Below are 16,300 nucleotides of genomic sequence, written 5' to 3'. Positions count from 1 at the left end.
TGATAATCAGAACAAACTCATATCAGATTTAGGCCTTTCAATTTGCATATATATGTGAGTGTCTTGTGAAGCATTGCTTATGCTGCATTGTTCAAAGGCTAGTTTACAAAGTACATTTGAGGGGAAACTAATTTCCCAAGAAGCACCTTGTTACCAAACTTCCAAGAAAGAATCTATTTTCATATGCCATTAGGTCTTAGGAAGCCAATGTCTTTAAAAACAAATCTGATTCTAAAAGGGTATCTGAAAACAAGTGAACTTGGTCAAGAAATGTTCTTGATTCCTTGGTTGTTTTTCATTGGTGTTGAAATTAAAGCAAATATAGCCACATTGTTGTTGGAGCAATGATAGCTCTTGATAACACAAGGGCAAACACAGATATTACCAAACCCTTGGAATGTGCTGAAGAATTATGTAAGAAAATCAGAAATCTGCAAACCATAGTGTGAAAAAGCAAATAGATTGAGGAGAGATTGAGTAATGGAGAAAGCTTAAAGATGTTTCTGTAATCATACTTAATGTATAGCCCAGCTGGTTTATTTCTTAAGTCAATTTTGATTGCTATTATCTTAAGGCATTTAGCTTTTCTTAACTGGAACCCTGCAGTGGGAAATATTGCTGGAAATATTGATCAACTTAAATGTAAACAAAGGAGCTAGGCATTAGAACCTCAAGAGTTATTTGCCCATTAATTTATTCATCATTTATTGAGTGTTTTCTCTGGATAAGGATTACAGAAAAGGCATAGTTCTTTCTCTAGCAATGAACCCCCAAAAAGAAATTAATAGATAGATAGATAGGTAGATAGATTGATTCAAGGAATAATAAAGCTGTTGGAGAGGAATTATAAATATCATAATGGATGCCAAGTCCTATGTGAGTTCAAACAGGTTAAGAGATTTATTCCAACTTGAATAGGGTTGAAGTATGAACAGAAATTTGCCCAGAGGGAACAAAAATGGGAAAATATTCCACTCCTAGGGGATAGCATGAGAAAATGTCTCAACAGAAAAGTTCAGAGAGGGCTGTGAAGGTGGCTCAGTAGTAGAGCACTTGCCTTGCGTGCAGGAGGCTCTGGGTTCCATTCCTCAGCACCACATAAGCAAAAAGAAAAAAGCCAGAAGTGGCACTGTGGCTCAAGTGGTAGAGCGCTAGCCTTGAGCTGAAGAGCTGAGGGACAGCGCCCAGGCCCAGAGTTCAGGCACCATGACCGGACCCCCCCAAAAAAGAAAAGAAAAGTTCAGAGCAGATTTGATATTAGTGATCCAAGTATATCTGGAATAAATCCTTCATTTGTTTGAGAAGCCAAACTGGAGAGAGAAACAATTTAACCAGGGAGAGTCCTAAATTTCTCATTAAAAGGGTGGTGACCACTGGGAGCTATTCAAGTGTGGGGCAGAAAGGCTGACTGAGCAGGTTTGAACCAGAGTGGGAAATTCACTGTGATCGTGAAATGTGAGCTCTGGGGACAGCACTGGGGACATGGTAAATGAAGTCAGGGAGATTATCCTACTACTACAGTTGGCCTAGGCAGACTGATCAGACAGGGAAGGCTTTGCAATCAATAGATTTGGCTAAGGGGAGTAGAGATGACTCATGGTTGGAGTCTGATTCATAGAGAGACTACTAAGAAAGGTCGCCAAGAGGAGAAGATGGAAATCAGATAATAGGAGTTTTTTACATTGTTGACTGGGATGCTACACTAATCATTATTGAGCATTTATAACCTTTCCAACATTATTCTGATGTATTTTATCTTTTGTGTATGTGTGTGAGGGCCAAGTGACCTTGTTTGACTTTTTCACTCAAGGATAGCTCTCTACCACTTAAGTCAAACCTCCACTTATGGCTTTTTGCTGGTTAATTGGAGATAAAGAAGAGTCTCAAGGATTTTTCTGCCCTGGCTGGCTTTGAACTATTCAGATCTCAGCCTCCTGAGTAAGTAGTTACAGGTGTGAGTCACTGGCGCTCTCTCTCTCTCTCTCTCTCTCTCTCTCTCTCTCTCTCTCTATATATATATATATATATATATTTTAACTAGTGGAAGTGGTCTGAGCTGTCTTGTAATGCTTTCAAGTTTGGTAATATGAAAGAATTAAATATCACCGAAGCGTCTTTCTAGTAGTATTCTTTGCCATGCTTGTACCTGTGGATTAGCAACTATATTCGTAGTAACATGTTCTAAATGAGGAGGGGGAGGAGGGGAAGGAGGAGGGGGAGGAGGGGAGGAGTAGGAGGGGGGAGTAGGAGGGGGAGGGGGAGGAGGGGGGAGGAGGGATGTGATTATTGATACTCTTCAGATAAGAATGTAACTAGAGTTTTCTGAAGTGGGCCTCCCCGCCTCGCGGGGCGCAGTCCTCGGGCCCGCCAGCACCGCCGGGCGCACTCCAGCGTGGGGAGGGCAGGGGGGGCGGGGGGGGCGCACCAGCGGGACGCCAGCGTGGGGAGGGCAGGGGTGGGGGCGCACCAGCGGGACGCCAGCGTGGGGAGGGCAGGGGGGGCGGGGGGGCGCACCAGCGGGACGCCAGCGTGGGGAGGGCAGGGGGGCGGGGGGGGGCGCACCAGCGGGACGCCAGCGTGGGGAGGGCGGGGGTGGGGGCGCCGGGCTCCCGCTCGCCCAAGTTGGCCGACTTTTATTTTCTTAATGTCAAGAAAGCGAAGCGTGCAGCGTCCTGGCCCACAGGTGTCGGTGTCTCCCGGGGAGGTGCAGGTCCTGCCGGGGCTGGAGCGCGGCGCGGCGCCCCCTCCCCTTCCTCCTCTTCCTCCTCCTCCTCCTCCTTCTTGCTGTAGTTTATTGGTTGCCTTCCCAGGACTTGACAAGCCTGTGGAAAGGCTCAAAGTTTCAAGTTACCAGGGGAGGGAGGGAGGGAGGGGGGGGGAGGAGGAGGAGGAGGAGGAGGAGGAGGAGGAGGAGGAGGAGGAGGAGGAGGAGGAGGAGGAGGAGGAGGAGGAGGAGGAGGAGGAAAGGAGGGAGCGGGAGGGAGCGGGAGGGAGGGGGAGGGAGGAGGAGGGAGGGGGAGGGAGGAGGGGCAGGGAGCAGCGGCCGCCCCTCCGCACCGCGGCAGCCGCTCCGCTGATTGGCTGGGGCTCCAGCTGCTTCCCTGGAACAAAAGGTCAAAGTGGACTGCGGTGCACACGCAGGGAGGCGGCGGATAAATAGCAGCGCCCGCCCCGCAGCCCCGAGCCCGGAGCCCGCAGCTCGGAGGCTGAGCGCGCGGGGACGCGCGGGGACGCACGGGGCGCGCGGGGCGCACGCCGGCCAGCTCCACCCCGGGAGGGGACGGGCACCGTCCGGACCGCCAGACCAGACCCGACAGCCCCGGGGACTCCCCCTCGCAAGGGTCCCCGCGAGGATGGCGTGTGAAATCATGCCTCTGCAAAGGTAGTGCCCTTGCCCTCCTCTGCTTGCTTTTAAAAAAGGAAAAGGAAAGAAAAAGGAAGTTCCCCGCTCGGCGAGCTGTGCTCCGAGCCGGGCAAAGCCGTTTAACTTGGTCAGACTTGGCGTCTTGCAGGAAGGCACTACAAGTGTGGAGTTGAAGCCCCTGCGCCTGGAACCAGAAACACTTCAGTGTGAGGCTGTTCTTTCACCGAATTTTCTTTCTTGAACCCCAAGTTTCTGCTCTGTCTCGCTGGGCTGCTGTATTGATTATTGATTAGATCCCTGGGTGAATGGAAGCAGTTCTGGAGCTAGGATCTCTGCAGCCTGGGGGAACACAGACCCAGGGATCTATTGAGCAGGTCCAGGGCAACTCCAGATTGAGAGATGTCAGAAGGCGGAAAGGTCTCAGGATGGGCCCATTTGTAGGCGAGGATCGGCTACCTATACGTGCCTTACAATCAGTGAAGACAGATGTTAAGGATACTATTTCCCCTTCAATAATTGTAGGAGATGTATTGCTTACATGGCAGGCACTTGTCTTAAAACTGCCAATGTGAAGAATAGCAGGGCAGAGGATTCCAGTTTGGCTTATTCATGCTTATAATAACTGGGATGGACAGAAGGTGGGAGCTGGGGTCCAGGAGGGAGACTAAAGCAGAGACAGGTAAAGGAGAGGAAGGTGCTGGTTAGAAGATAGCAAAGGATAAGTAAATAATGTGTCCGGGATGGGGAGCTGGAAGCCACCTCGGGGATGACTGCATCCAGCCAGCCTTCCAGTTTCACAATCAGAAAACGGAGGCATGTTCACAGTCTCTGAGAAGTCCAGGGTGGAATCTTGTGATTTGAAGATCTGCTTTTACCAGTCCGATCATCATGTGGCTGGCGTGTAGTGGTGTTCATTCCCTCCGCATGCTTCCTGTGCAGGCTTGGATTTGGGAGATGATAAAGGACAAAACAGGAAATACGATGTCTCAACAAAATGTTAGACAAAAACAAAAACTATGCTGTACAGATTTCCCTTACCATTTATGTCTTAATAATACAAATAAGATCTCGAAGTACCTTTTTTTAATTTGCGAGATGGTTCCCGCAGATACACTGAGTCTGAGGTAAACCTGCTTTTTGTACACGGACAGATGGATTCATGGGGATGGGAATCTGATGTGGTGTTCAGAGAATCTCTTTTCATGATTTAAGGCAGGAGAAAGTGCTTTAAATGTTTCTAATTAATTAGGTGTTACAGTCTAGACATAAGGAAGCAAATTCAGGTATAATTTCTGGAGTCTTGAATTGATTTCCAGCTGGTCGTTGGGGTCTTTTTTCCCCCTTCAAAATAATGTGGGATCTTAAGAGTCTTTAGTAGGCTGTATTCTAGATAGGAGTATTGGCTATTATTAAAGTCAGCCATGGCTACTTGATAATGTAATAACTCTTTAAAAAACGAGTCATTCCACTGCCAAAATATTGTTTACACAATTAGGTTGATGACAGCTAACGAGAAAGCCAGTATAATTTCTGAAAATTAGTTTGCATGGCTAATCATTATCAGTAACCAGAGTAGAAATAAATCTAGCAAGGATTTGAATTGGCATTCAAGAATGCTGCATCATCACTTTTGTTTCTTTGCACATCCCCGGTTCCTGTCCAGGTCAAGGGGAAACACTGTTCCCAAGTTCTGGATGTCTGGCTTTGCCACCTTTGATCATAAACTTGCTGAATGCAAGGACCAAGTGTGTGTGTCTATGTCTCTTCATGAAGGATCCCTTGTACATTTAAGCATTTATGCAAAATACATTCCTGCCCCTATAGAATTGCATCTTCGGATCTCAGTTCCTTTAGTCTTTGCTGTTTGCTGGTCCCCTATGCTTGTCATGGGCATAAGGGTCACTGACTGCCCATGCCCACCCCCACCCCCACCCTCCCAGCCCACCTGCTTCAAGGACGCTTGCCAAGCTAGGACAGTATGTCTGCTGAATCATTCTGCTCCTGTGCACCAAACTGAATTAGAAGTACAAGTATAAAAGAAGAGCTTTGAACACAAGTAAAGCAATGTATGCTCCCTCTACTGAAGCAGAGAGATCTGTTTCTCCTACTCTGGGTACCTAAGAGTTACCTGGCAATTTTGCTTTTAAAAGCAATCCTTTCCTGTACCCAGCCTTTCCTATATTGAGAGAATCCCAATCTAGGGACAGGCAAGGAAAGTCTGTCTTCACAAGCCCCCCTAAACCTGCTCTCCTACAGATCTTCCACCCTTAAGAGAAACCCAGCTGGGAGTCCTGGTTAATGATTAGAGTTTGTACAAAGCCATTGACAGCTGGTCTGTGGTGGAATCTAACTCCATCTCACTCAGCATCTCCAAGAGGCGGATTTCATGTGACCTTATGTGAGTTCTTTTCATAACTGGTGTTTTCTTTACTAGATCATCAGTTCTGCGTGTTAAAACTTAGAGTATGCCAGATGCTGGTGGCTCACACCTGTAATCTTGGCTACTCAGGAGACTGAGACCTGAGGTTCACAGTTCAAAGCTAGCCGGGGCAGGAAAGTTCATGAGAATCTTATCTCCAATTAACCACCAGAAAACAGGAAGGGGCGCTGTGGCTCAAGTGGTAGAGTGCTCACCTTGAGCTGAAGGGCTCAGGCACAGTGCCCAAGCCCAGAGTTCAAGCCCCACCACCTGACAAAAAATAAATAAATAACTTAGAATATTGTTACACATTCTCTCTCCATACTGTTAAATAATTTCTCTCAGGCAACAGTGCTCCATCCTAAGGTCATGTAGTCACAAGTTAAGCCTTGCTGCTGACTACCAAGGGTTGTACACACATTACCAGTCAATTGCAATATCATGTGGTAACTACGGTAATACGTGATATAATTAGTGTAATAATAGAGGTGTGTCCCAATGGGCAATGTTACCCTGTATTTTATTTAACCTCATAGGAGGGTTTGATCATATTCAAAGGCACGTTTTCTCTGTCATGTCTCCTTAGCTTCTAATGTCCATAAATGGTCTTTCTTCACATACTATAAAAGCATGTAAAGGTTTTGTTGCTGCTAATGTATAACTAAGATAAGAATAACAAAGGGGCTTAATAAAGAGAGTGAAATAAAGCCCTTTGCTCCCGTCATGATTCATGCTAACTGTGTAATGTGATTTGCAGAGTTTCCAGGATGGACTTGACTATTTAGAAACTCATGATTTTCTGTCAAAGCGAAATAGTGAAAATTCTCTCTGTGTAAAAGCACCCATTTCTTACAGTTCACTGCAAATAACATAAAGGTAGGATTTTACTAAAGATCTGACATAAATTTTACCACTCTAAATCCTAAAATATTTACATGCTACTTCTTATAACTAATGATAAGATTCAGCACACAGCATAACCTTACATAAATATTCTCCTCTTCTGGGAAAAAGTTAAGTCCTTTAAAGAAGTAAAATAATAACCAAACTAAAGGGAGAGAAACAGTTAAGAATTGAAATAAAACTTGGCTGAGGTGACTCAGCTAAGCTCGGGTCCCTAATGAGATAGTCCATTTTATCAGAACCTAGGTTAGCTTAGACCTGAGGTTCTTTGCATGAGTCACAACCCATTGTGGCTTTTCCTCTGCAGAGTGGATGTGTAGATGAGGATCTGCATCCGGTAGCACATAGGAAGACTTGACCAGGCTAAGAAGCAGAGGCTCACCTCTAAGTCTTAAGTCCATGACAAAACTCAGTTTTCATAGCAGCATTCTGATTGGCTCTATTAACTTTCCAATAGCCCCTCACTTAATCCATACCCACAGAGGAGAACAGTAAAAGATGAAGCTTTGAGCACTAATCACCAACTTCACTGCCTTCGGTTTCAGTGCTTCGACATCTTTGTGAAAACATCTAGCTCAGTCCTAGATCTGTGCACCCAAGTCAATAGCTGAAATTGGTCATGTCAAGGACATTGCCTGTTTTGTGTTTTTACTTCATCTGGAAAACTATGCTGTATAATTCCAACTTGTAGTGGCTCTTCAAAGAAGACTTACAGACAAATTAGCATGTATTAGCTAACCAATATTCAAAGATTTCACTGCAGCTTCTTGCCGGTGGAATTTATCGGGTCTTTCTAAGCATGGCTGTTGTAGAGGATTCTTTTGACTATGTGGAAATGATACAGGAGTTCACCTGGAACCGGCCAGGGAAGGAGGGTCTGGTATGTGAGACTTCTGTGTGGTGGTCAAGAGAGAGATTTTGGTGCTTATGGCAAAGTTACCTTCAACCTCCTTCCTCACCTCCCTGGGAGTCCTTCTTCCCCATCAGTACCCAGGGTAGTAAGTCACAGCTCATCTGGATAAACCCTGGGTGAGGTTGGGTATCTGAATTTGCCCTTCATCACCCAAACGACCTATATTTGGTAGAAACACAAAGTCATTGGGAACACACAAGTTCTTGGCAGGCCCTGGTCCAGCATAGTGGCCCCATTATCTGTGCAGCCCAGTGTCCCAGCATGGTGGTGCCATTATCTGTGCAGCCCAAATATTTGCCAATTGCACCAAATAAAAATGATAATCTGGAGTGCAGAGGGGATGTTTTCAAGTTGTAAGATCACTCTGCCTGTTGCATTGGAAAGTGGCCGTGTTAGGCGTTCAGCGTGTGCAGTGGGACAAATGGAAGGAAAGGAAGTGCACGTGCATCCAGACCCTGACCACTTACTGGTCATGTTCGTAATCTAGACAATAAAGCAATACCATCGGGGAACTTATTTTATGGGGGAGGTTCTGACAGTTACTGGGTATGAGAGGGGTTTTTTGTTTGTTTTGTAGATAATAAAACTACCAGATCAGAAGAATAATGTGCTAGCAAGATGTAATGGCTCATACCTGTCATCCTACCCGCTCAGGAGGCAGAGACTGAGAGGATCATGATCTGAGGCCAGCCCAGGCAAAAAGATAGGGAAACTCATCTCCATACACAAGCCAGGCATAATAGTTCAGCTCAGAAATCCCAGCTATGTAGTGGGAGATATGGGTAGGAAAATTACAGTCTGAGTCTGGCCTTGGGCAAAAATAAAATACTTTATCTAAAAAACAAAACAACAATTACAAAAACTAAAGCCAAAAAGTTGGGTGACCTGCTTTCACTGTATTTGATATTGGTATAATTTGTGGAGGGGAAGGGAAAAAACAAATTGTTTAAATAGGGATACAGGTGGACCCATTGCAACAATGAGATGTACAAATTGTTATGTCGAAAAACGAACTTTACAATTGGGGGGGGGGTTGGATTCAGTGGTGGGGGTTGGGGGGAGGATGGGAAGGGATGGGAAGGGGAAACAAAGGAGGAGGCTACAATGCTTGATAAGAAATGTACTCATTATCTTGCCCATGTAATTGTAACCCCTCTGTATAGTATTCTCACACACACACAAAAAAAGGTTGAGTGAGCAGCTTAAGCAGTAGAGTATACTGCCCAGCCAGCATGAGGCCCTGAGTTCAAATCTCTCTACTGGCTCCTTTTCCTTTCTTTTTCATTCTTTATTTACCTTTCTTTGGGTTTTTCAGTCTTACTATTCTCCACGAATATGAGTGTTGATAACAGAACCTGGCGGCCCTCTGTCTCTGCATTGTCTGATTAGGAAGTGCTCCCCATAGTGGTTTCTGGGAAAAGCCACTGAAAACAGGAGCAAATTTAGATGTCTTAAAACTCTCAAAGCTGTTCACGCTGCTTTTTCTGTATGTGCTACTCAGAATCAGTTGTCACAGAAATAGTTTGTACTCTATGAAAGCTTCTTAATGCACTTTTATTGATCCTTCCCTTAAGACATAAAAATAACTTTAGACAGTTTTTTTAATCTATCATTAGTATACTATATATTTATTTAACGTGTCTGATTGAATAGCTTTTAATATATATACAGAGTTGTGCAGCAGTCTTTTTTGAACACAAGGCCAGGGCACTGTCCCTGAGTTCTTTCTCTCTACCACTTTGAGCCATAGCTCCACTTCCGGTTTTCTGGTGGTTAATTGGAGATGAGTCTTACGGACTTTCTTACCCTGGCTGGGTTTGAACCTCAATCTTCAAATCACAGCCTCCTGAGTAGCTAGGATTACAGGTGTGAGCCACCAGCACACAGCACTGTTTTTAGACCATTTTCATCATCTATAAAGAAATTATTGTTGAGCTATCAACCCTCATCTCAGCAGGCTGCCCCTAGTCTGTTTTGTTTCTATAGATTTGCCTACTCTGGGTTTTTCATGGCGGCTATTATCTGTGAGGTTTTGTGAAGTACTTTCCCTTAGTATGATGTGTTTCAAAGTTCATCTGTGTTGTAACAGGTATCAGTACTTAATCCCTTTTTTATGAGTGACTAATATTCTGATCTACAAATAGATCAAATGTTGCTCCACATTTCCTCAGTTGGACATTTGTGCTGTTCCCAACTGCTGACCATTGTGAGTAATGCTGCCATAAATAGATGGGTAAATAGCTTTGGGGGGTTATAAAAAAATAGACTCCACTTAAGAGCCAAATGGATCCTTGGAGATCATCAAAAACCATCTCCATTTTCCAGATAGTTAAGCTCAACCCCCAGAACCAAATCACTCTCAGTCATGTGCAAAGAAACAGTGGGAAACACTCGAGGGGGATGTCTAAACAATAACCACTGGTGTGTGAAGTCCATTCTGGTATGTATTTGGGAAGCAAAGCAATTTCCTCCTAGTATAAGCTTACTAAAGAAGAGTCTGTTGTTATCCAAAAGCATGGAGTTCTAATAAACAAGACAAGTCTCACAGGCTTTCTGGCTTGGGCTGACTTCCAACTGTGGTCCTCAGATCTTGGCCTCCTGGGTGGCTAGAACTATAGGCGTGAGCTACCAGCACCCAGATATGGGTGGTATTCTTATATGTGACTTGCCTTCTCTTTCAACTCCTGGACCTAACCAACCCTCAGGACCACCCCTCCCCCCTTTATCTCCAGTGGCGTCCATTGGCCCTGTGTGACAGGTGACGTGCTCATCTCCAATACCTTTGAGGCACATTCTCTTGTCTCTGTGTGTTCTCTTGCTGTCCGTTATCTTTCTCCCTACATGCCTACATGACCCTTGAAGTTCCCTCCCTCTAGGCCTTGGTCCTGTGCAGCCTCACCTAACCTGCCAGACTGCATTATGCTCCAGATGAAGCGGTGGGCTGCTGGCTTCAGAGAGACTGGACTGAAATCTCAGCCCTGTCAGCCTCTGGGGCCTTCTACAGTTCAACTTCCTTCCTCAATTATCTAAAAATCGAGTTAGTAATACCTTCCTCTTAGGCTGTCTTTGAGGATTGAATGGGACAATGAGATTTTGTGTGGGTTTTGTTGTTGTTGTTGTTTTCTGTATTGGTTCTGGGTCTTGAATTCTGGGCCTGGGCACAATCCCTGAGCTTTTGTGCTCAAAGCTAGCACTCTACCACTTGAGCCACAGATCTACTTCCAGATTTTTTTGGTAGTGCATTGGATATAAGAGTCTCATTGGCTTTCCTGCCTGGTCTGGCTTTGAACCAAGATCCTCAGATCTCAACCTCTTGAGTAGCTACAATTGCAGGAAAGAGCCACCTGCTGGGACGATGACTACAAATGAACAGCATCTTAAAAGCCAGGCTGATTAGAGTAAGATCTCAGTCAGTAGAAGCTGTCTGTCTCTTCTTCTCTAAGAATCCTCACACTTGTGGTTTCAGTTCTCAGCTCTCCTGGGGATTCTGTGAGGCTTAGGACTGTATCTTCTTGGCTGGTGTGTGTGTATCTACAGTACCTGTCCATGGTTCTAATAACAAATAGATGCTTAACAAAACTGCAGAGGTGAGCATGTTGGCTTATGCCTGTAATCCTAGCTACTTGGGAGGCTGAGATAATAGTTCAAGTTTAGCCTGGGCAGACAAAGTTCTTGAGATAACTAGACAGTAACACAGCTGTCACCCCGAGTCACATGGGAGGTTGAAACTCAGAGGACTGTGGTTCTAGGCCATCCCAGGCAGAGAAGTTCTGAGACTTCATTTCCATGCAAGGGAGCTGGATGCCGTGGGATTCTCTTGTGGTCCCAGCTTGAAGCAGATGGGAATTAAGACCCTATCTTAAATGTAACTGGTAAAAATCTAGGCTGTAGGTTTTGTTTAAGTGGTAAAGCACCACCCTAGCTTGATGCTCTGAGATTGAACCCAAATTGAACCCAAATGCCACCAAAAGAAGTGAAAGAAATTTGTAATAACAGCAAATGTTGAAAGACATTAGCAAAAATACTGTTTCTGTCGCCCCTTCTGCAGGTATCTATGTATTATTTTGATGTTTCAGTGACTGGAGTTGGAAACGCATTCACTTATTTACTAATGGTCTAAATGTATTTTCTTATCTACTCAGTTATACCCTCCCCAAAAGAAAGTTGCTACTATATTTTATACTCTAAATAACTACCTCCCCTAAAGCACTCTCCTCTAAATTAATGATAACCATCGCCTTTCTGAACAAGAGCTCAAAGACAAACGAAAGCTTCCAGCTGTCTGTGAAAATAATTTTGAGACAAAACCAAACATTGTTTTGTTTTTTTCCCAGCTCCAAACAACCTTTGAGTTTGCAGTGGAGTGAAATAATTTTCTTTCCCTGCTCAGAAGCCAGAACAAACAAATATAGAGTGTGGCAAGACTGTGTTCAAATATTCCCTTGCCTGAACGTATCCTTTCCTGCTCCACACTGCTCGCAGTGTTTATGTTACGGGCATAATGACAGGACTCCTGCTTCTAACTGTGTCATTGAAACAAAGACATTATTTTTCTTTCCTTAAGAAAAGATGGAAGACAAGCAACAGGCTCACGCCTGTAATCCTCGTTACTTAGGAGGCTGAGATCTGAGAATCACAGTTCAAAGCCAGCCCGGGCACTAAAGTCCTTGAGACTCTTGTCTCCCATTAACCAACAAAGAGCCAGAAGTGGAGGTAGGGCTTAAGTCATAGAATGCTAGCCTTGAGCAAAAGAGCCAAGCAAGAGCAAGAGGCTTTGGGTTCAAGCTTGCTACTGGCAGAAAGAGAAAGAAAGACAGAGAGGTGGGGGAGGAAGAAAGAGGAAGGAAAAGAGGGAGGGAAGAGGGAGAGAGGGAGAGAAGAAAGGGGTAGGGGAAATCCACAACCCAGGTGCAGTCCTGCTAAGTTCTTAAGAAAAAAAATGAGATCATTTTAAATCATCAAAATACATACCCAGGAGTGCTTCTAATTGTCATAATTAGTTTTGAAAATTACCAACAGTGTGTGTTTTCCAAATATTTAATCCAGTACTGTAAACACTCAGAAAAGTCTTGATGATGCTGATTCTGTTTAGTGATACAGGTCCCTAGCCAGGTGCTGGCAGTGCAGAGAAAAGCAGATCTGCACTGGTGAATTCCACCATCGGTGAATTCCACCATCGGTGAATTCCACCCTCCTGTGCCTACATAGCTGTGAGCCTGCAGCCCGCAGCACAAAGAAGCTCTCTCCAGCATGCTCGTCGTGGCTTTCCAGATGAGATGGCCCTTGAGATGAAAGGTGCAGAATTCCCTAGGCAGAGCAGTGGAGGAAGCATGGACAATACCAGGAGCAAGGTATTGGCAGAGGCAGGTTCCGGCAGTGCAGTGAAGGTGGACAGAGGCACAGTGCCCCGAGGTTGAGCACCAGGAACCCGGCGTTACCACTGAAGTTTTCTCCCAGGACAGGGGGAAGGCCTAGATCCTAAAAGAGGTGCAGGTTTGCGTTTACCCTCTCTAAACCCAATGTCATGGAAAGGTCACATGCAAAAGAAAGATGTGGATTTTGGACCTGGGGACAAGGAATTGAAGACTGCTGGTTCCAGAGAGCAGTTGCCTTCTTCACATGATGTAAATCCATGAGTTCAATTCCAGTCCTGGGAGGAAAAAACAACAACTTCCTGTGAATATTAACAGCTGACATTCTTTGTGTTTATCCTTCAGTCAGGAAAATCTATTTCTTCTTGCAAAGGTACTCATTTTGTTTGGGTTCCTTTCTCAGTAACAAAGCATGAAAATAAAACTGCCTGGGCTTAGACAAAGGAATTGTAAAATATCACCCACCCACCCTCCCCCCCCCAAATTCAGCCTCAAACATTTAGCATTGAGTTGATCTGAAACTTTAACATTTGCTTTCCAAAAAGAGCAGGGGTTGTGTGTGGTGTTTTATGGTGGTGTTTTTCACTGGAATTTTTTTGTGAGGGGGCACACTGAATCCTAGGCAACAGAAAGAAATCTCAGTGCCCAGCTGGCATGGAACATGCTAGATACTCCAGACTGTAGCCAAACTGGAAAGACTCCATCTCGTGTAGTACTTTATGTTTGGAGAGAAAGGACGGAAGGAAGGAAGGAAGGAAAATGTGTGAACTTCACTTTCCTCACGGTCTTCTAAGAAAATTCCTCTCCTTAGCACATTGTGTAGCCCACAGGAAAATGCTGAGAGCCAGAAAATGAAGTTTGCTTAACTCTGTTCTTTCATGGTCCCTTACTTCCTCTCTCTTCTTACTTCTTGTCATTCAAGTCTCCATCCAATGCTTTCCTGCTTTCTTCAGTGCACGAAACTCAATCCTTAGCATTTGTGTGTATGTGTATCCTATACTTTTCAATATAGGACACACACACACAAAAATATTGAAGAGTGTAGGAAAAAAATAGGTAAATGTTCTACCTCAGAATCAGTGGAAATGTATTTAAAGAGTGTAGCTAAGTATGCAAATTATGTTAATTTTTTTGGTACACAGCCATTTTGACCAATTAGAAAGTTGAACTAATTGGACCAATTATGCAGACAATTGCAAAGGAAATTGAATAGAGTGGTGATTTGATCTAATAATGGAAAATCCATTCTGAATACCTCACTCTGGGAATTATCCCAACAGTATTTGGTTTTTCTTAGACATGTAAAACACTGTGCTTTTCAAGATTCTTCAGTTAGCTTGCTGTCTAATTAAAATGATAAGCATAGCATTCTGTGGCATCGGTTTAGAAATTAGACTGGGCATCATTTATTTATATGCATTTACCAGGTTTGAGAAGTATAAAAAGTTACGTAGGTTTCTACTTACATAGGAATCTTATTCTCAGTCTGATCTAGATCACTTTCAGCTGTAGTATCTTAGTGTACACTGTTGTAGGATCTCATTGATAAATATTCCTCCTGCAGGCAGGCAGTTCTAGTAGAACCAGATTCCACATAGCTGAAGATAACAAGCCCTGGACTAGATAATGTGAGTGAAATGATGGTCCAAATGTCTCAGGGTTGTATTTGACTTTTTTTAAGGCAAATTAATTAGCTGTTATTTGGAGTCAGCAAATAGGAAAAAAAAAATTGAAACATGGGGTTGATACAGGCAACCAAGAAGAAAATGGAATGAATTCCAAATTGTTACAGTTTGTCATTGGTGCAGTTTCATAACACATTCCCATTTTATTTTCCTAATACGTGGGCTTATTTTTAAGAATTAAAAGTCAGTCTGCATTCTAAATTTAAAATTTAAAAGATGACAAGTTGTGCTCAATTTAGAATTTGGATACAAAAAGCATTTATGACATCATGATGACTGAGTTTGACAGAAAACTGGGAACAGATATAAACTTATGTAAGCAGATGCTTGAGGGTTGTAATAAAAGCATAGTATCTGTTTTGCATTCTGATTTATAAATTTTGTGCAAAAGTTTATTTTGTCCTGTTGAGCAGAATTATCATTGATCATTTCGCCTTAAAATTGCCTTCAGTTATAATCCAGTAAATTGATTTAAAAATTAAGAGTTATTCCATTTAAAACAAATGCATTGGCAGTGATCCAGTGCTTCACACCTGCAATCCTAGTTACTCAGAAGGCTGAAATCCAGAGGATTTCATTTTGAAACCAACTGGGACAGAAAAGTTGGTTAGACTCCATCGCCAATTAACCAGCCAAAAGTAGGGCTGGAGGTGTGGCTCAAGCAGTAGAGTGCCAGTTGAGCAAGCAAGCTGAGTTTCTATCCAGAAGCATTCCTGACATCCTGCTCATTCATTTTAATAATCACCTTAGCATGTTATCAGGCATAATGCATTGATAATGGACTTTGAGTGCTGAAGGAGGTACGAGTTGCTTATGAAATCCACGTGATCTTGTTAAGGGCTAGTGGCATGCAGACTGGCCACGATGCTCTATAAACATTGATATATCCCTAGCTATATCACCTGGATGAACTTTCTTGTTCATCAGTTGAATAAAAGGAATGAGGGAGGAAGCACAAGGAAGTAAATCTGTATTTCCAGAAGGTCTAAATGTAGTGATTAATGTGGCTATCTGGCCCTCAATCCTAATGAATACCGTGTGAGTGACCGTATAGAGGGGGTAAGGATGGAACACACCTGCTCACGCTCACACGTGCCACATATACAAACAAATCAACTAAAGAACATACGCAGAGCCACATGCTGTCTAAAATCATCTCCCAGGGGCATTCTTAGCAAAATACAAATATTACTAATTGAATGTGCAACCAAGTGTGCTATTGTAAGGACGCTCATTTTTCATGCTAAATTTTTTAATCTGTGAGCATTGATATTCTGTTCTGAGCAAAGAAAGTAATATACCTGGAGACATTCTTTTCCTATAGTGACATAAAATCATGATGAGTTTTTTTCATGGTAGCTTTTTGGCATAGTGTGTTGGCCATGCTGAGTGCTTTTTAATGTAGTTTTTTTGTGTTTGGGAAACACACGTCACAAGATATTTTGATAATTAGACTTGTAAAATTGTCTTCAGGAAATGGTCTTGAAGTTAACTTCAAGCTGCTGTGAGCGGCTGTGGCAGGTTGGTGTCATCACTTCCGGTAAATACTGCAGCCTCTCTGGCTTCATCTCAGGACACCAGGACATTCCCCAAATGTAGCTACCTCCCATGCTGAATCTCCACAACCTCTCAGTTCAAACTCTG

General features: G+C 43.7%; 1 protein-coding gene across 5 annotated transcripts in view; it reads left to right on the top strand.

Moving 5' to 3' along the window:
- Fam13a (family with sequence similarity 13 member A) overlaps positions 1-16,300 on the top strand; it is a 191,163-nt gene that overhangs the window by 104,720 nt on the left and 70,143 nt on the right. For 2 of the 5 annotated variants that reach the window (XM_070022273.1, XM_070022272.1), the window contains exon 1: positions 3,206-3,382. The exons of the other annotated variants lie outside the window; for them this stretch is intronic. In XM_070022273.1, the coding sequence (XP_069878374.1) occupies positions 3,354-3,382 (29 nt within the window). In that variant the 5' untranslated portion in view covers positions 3,206-3,353. Of the gene's footprint in view, positions 1-3,205; positions 3,383-16,300 lie in introns of those variants that run through there. 5 annotated transcript variants of the gene reach the window in all.

This window comes from Dipodomys merriami, unplaced genomic scaffold (assembly GCF_024711535.1).
Source record: "Dipodomys merriami isolate MVZ:Mamm:240054 unplaced genomic scaffold, mDipMer1.0.p SCAF_15, whole genome shotgun sequence".
Taxonomy (NCBI): Eukaryota; Metazoa; Chordata; class Mammalia; order Rodentia; family Heteromyidae; genus Dipodomys; species Dipodomys merriami.
This window is presented reverse-complemented; position numbering and strand designations above follow the sequence as displayed.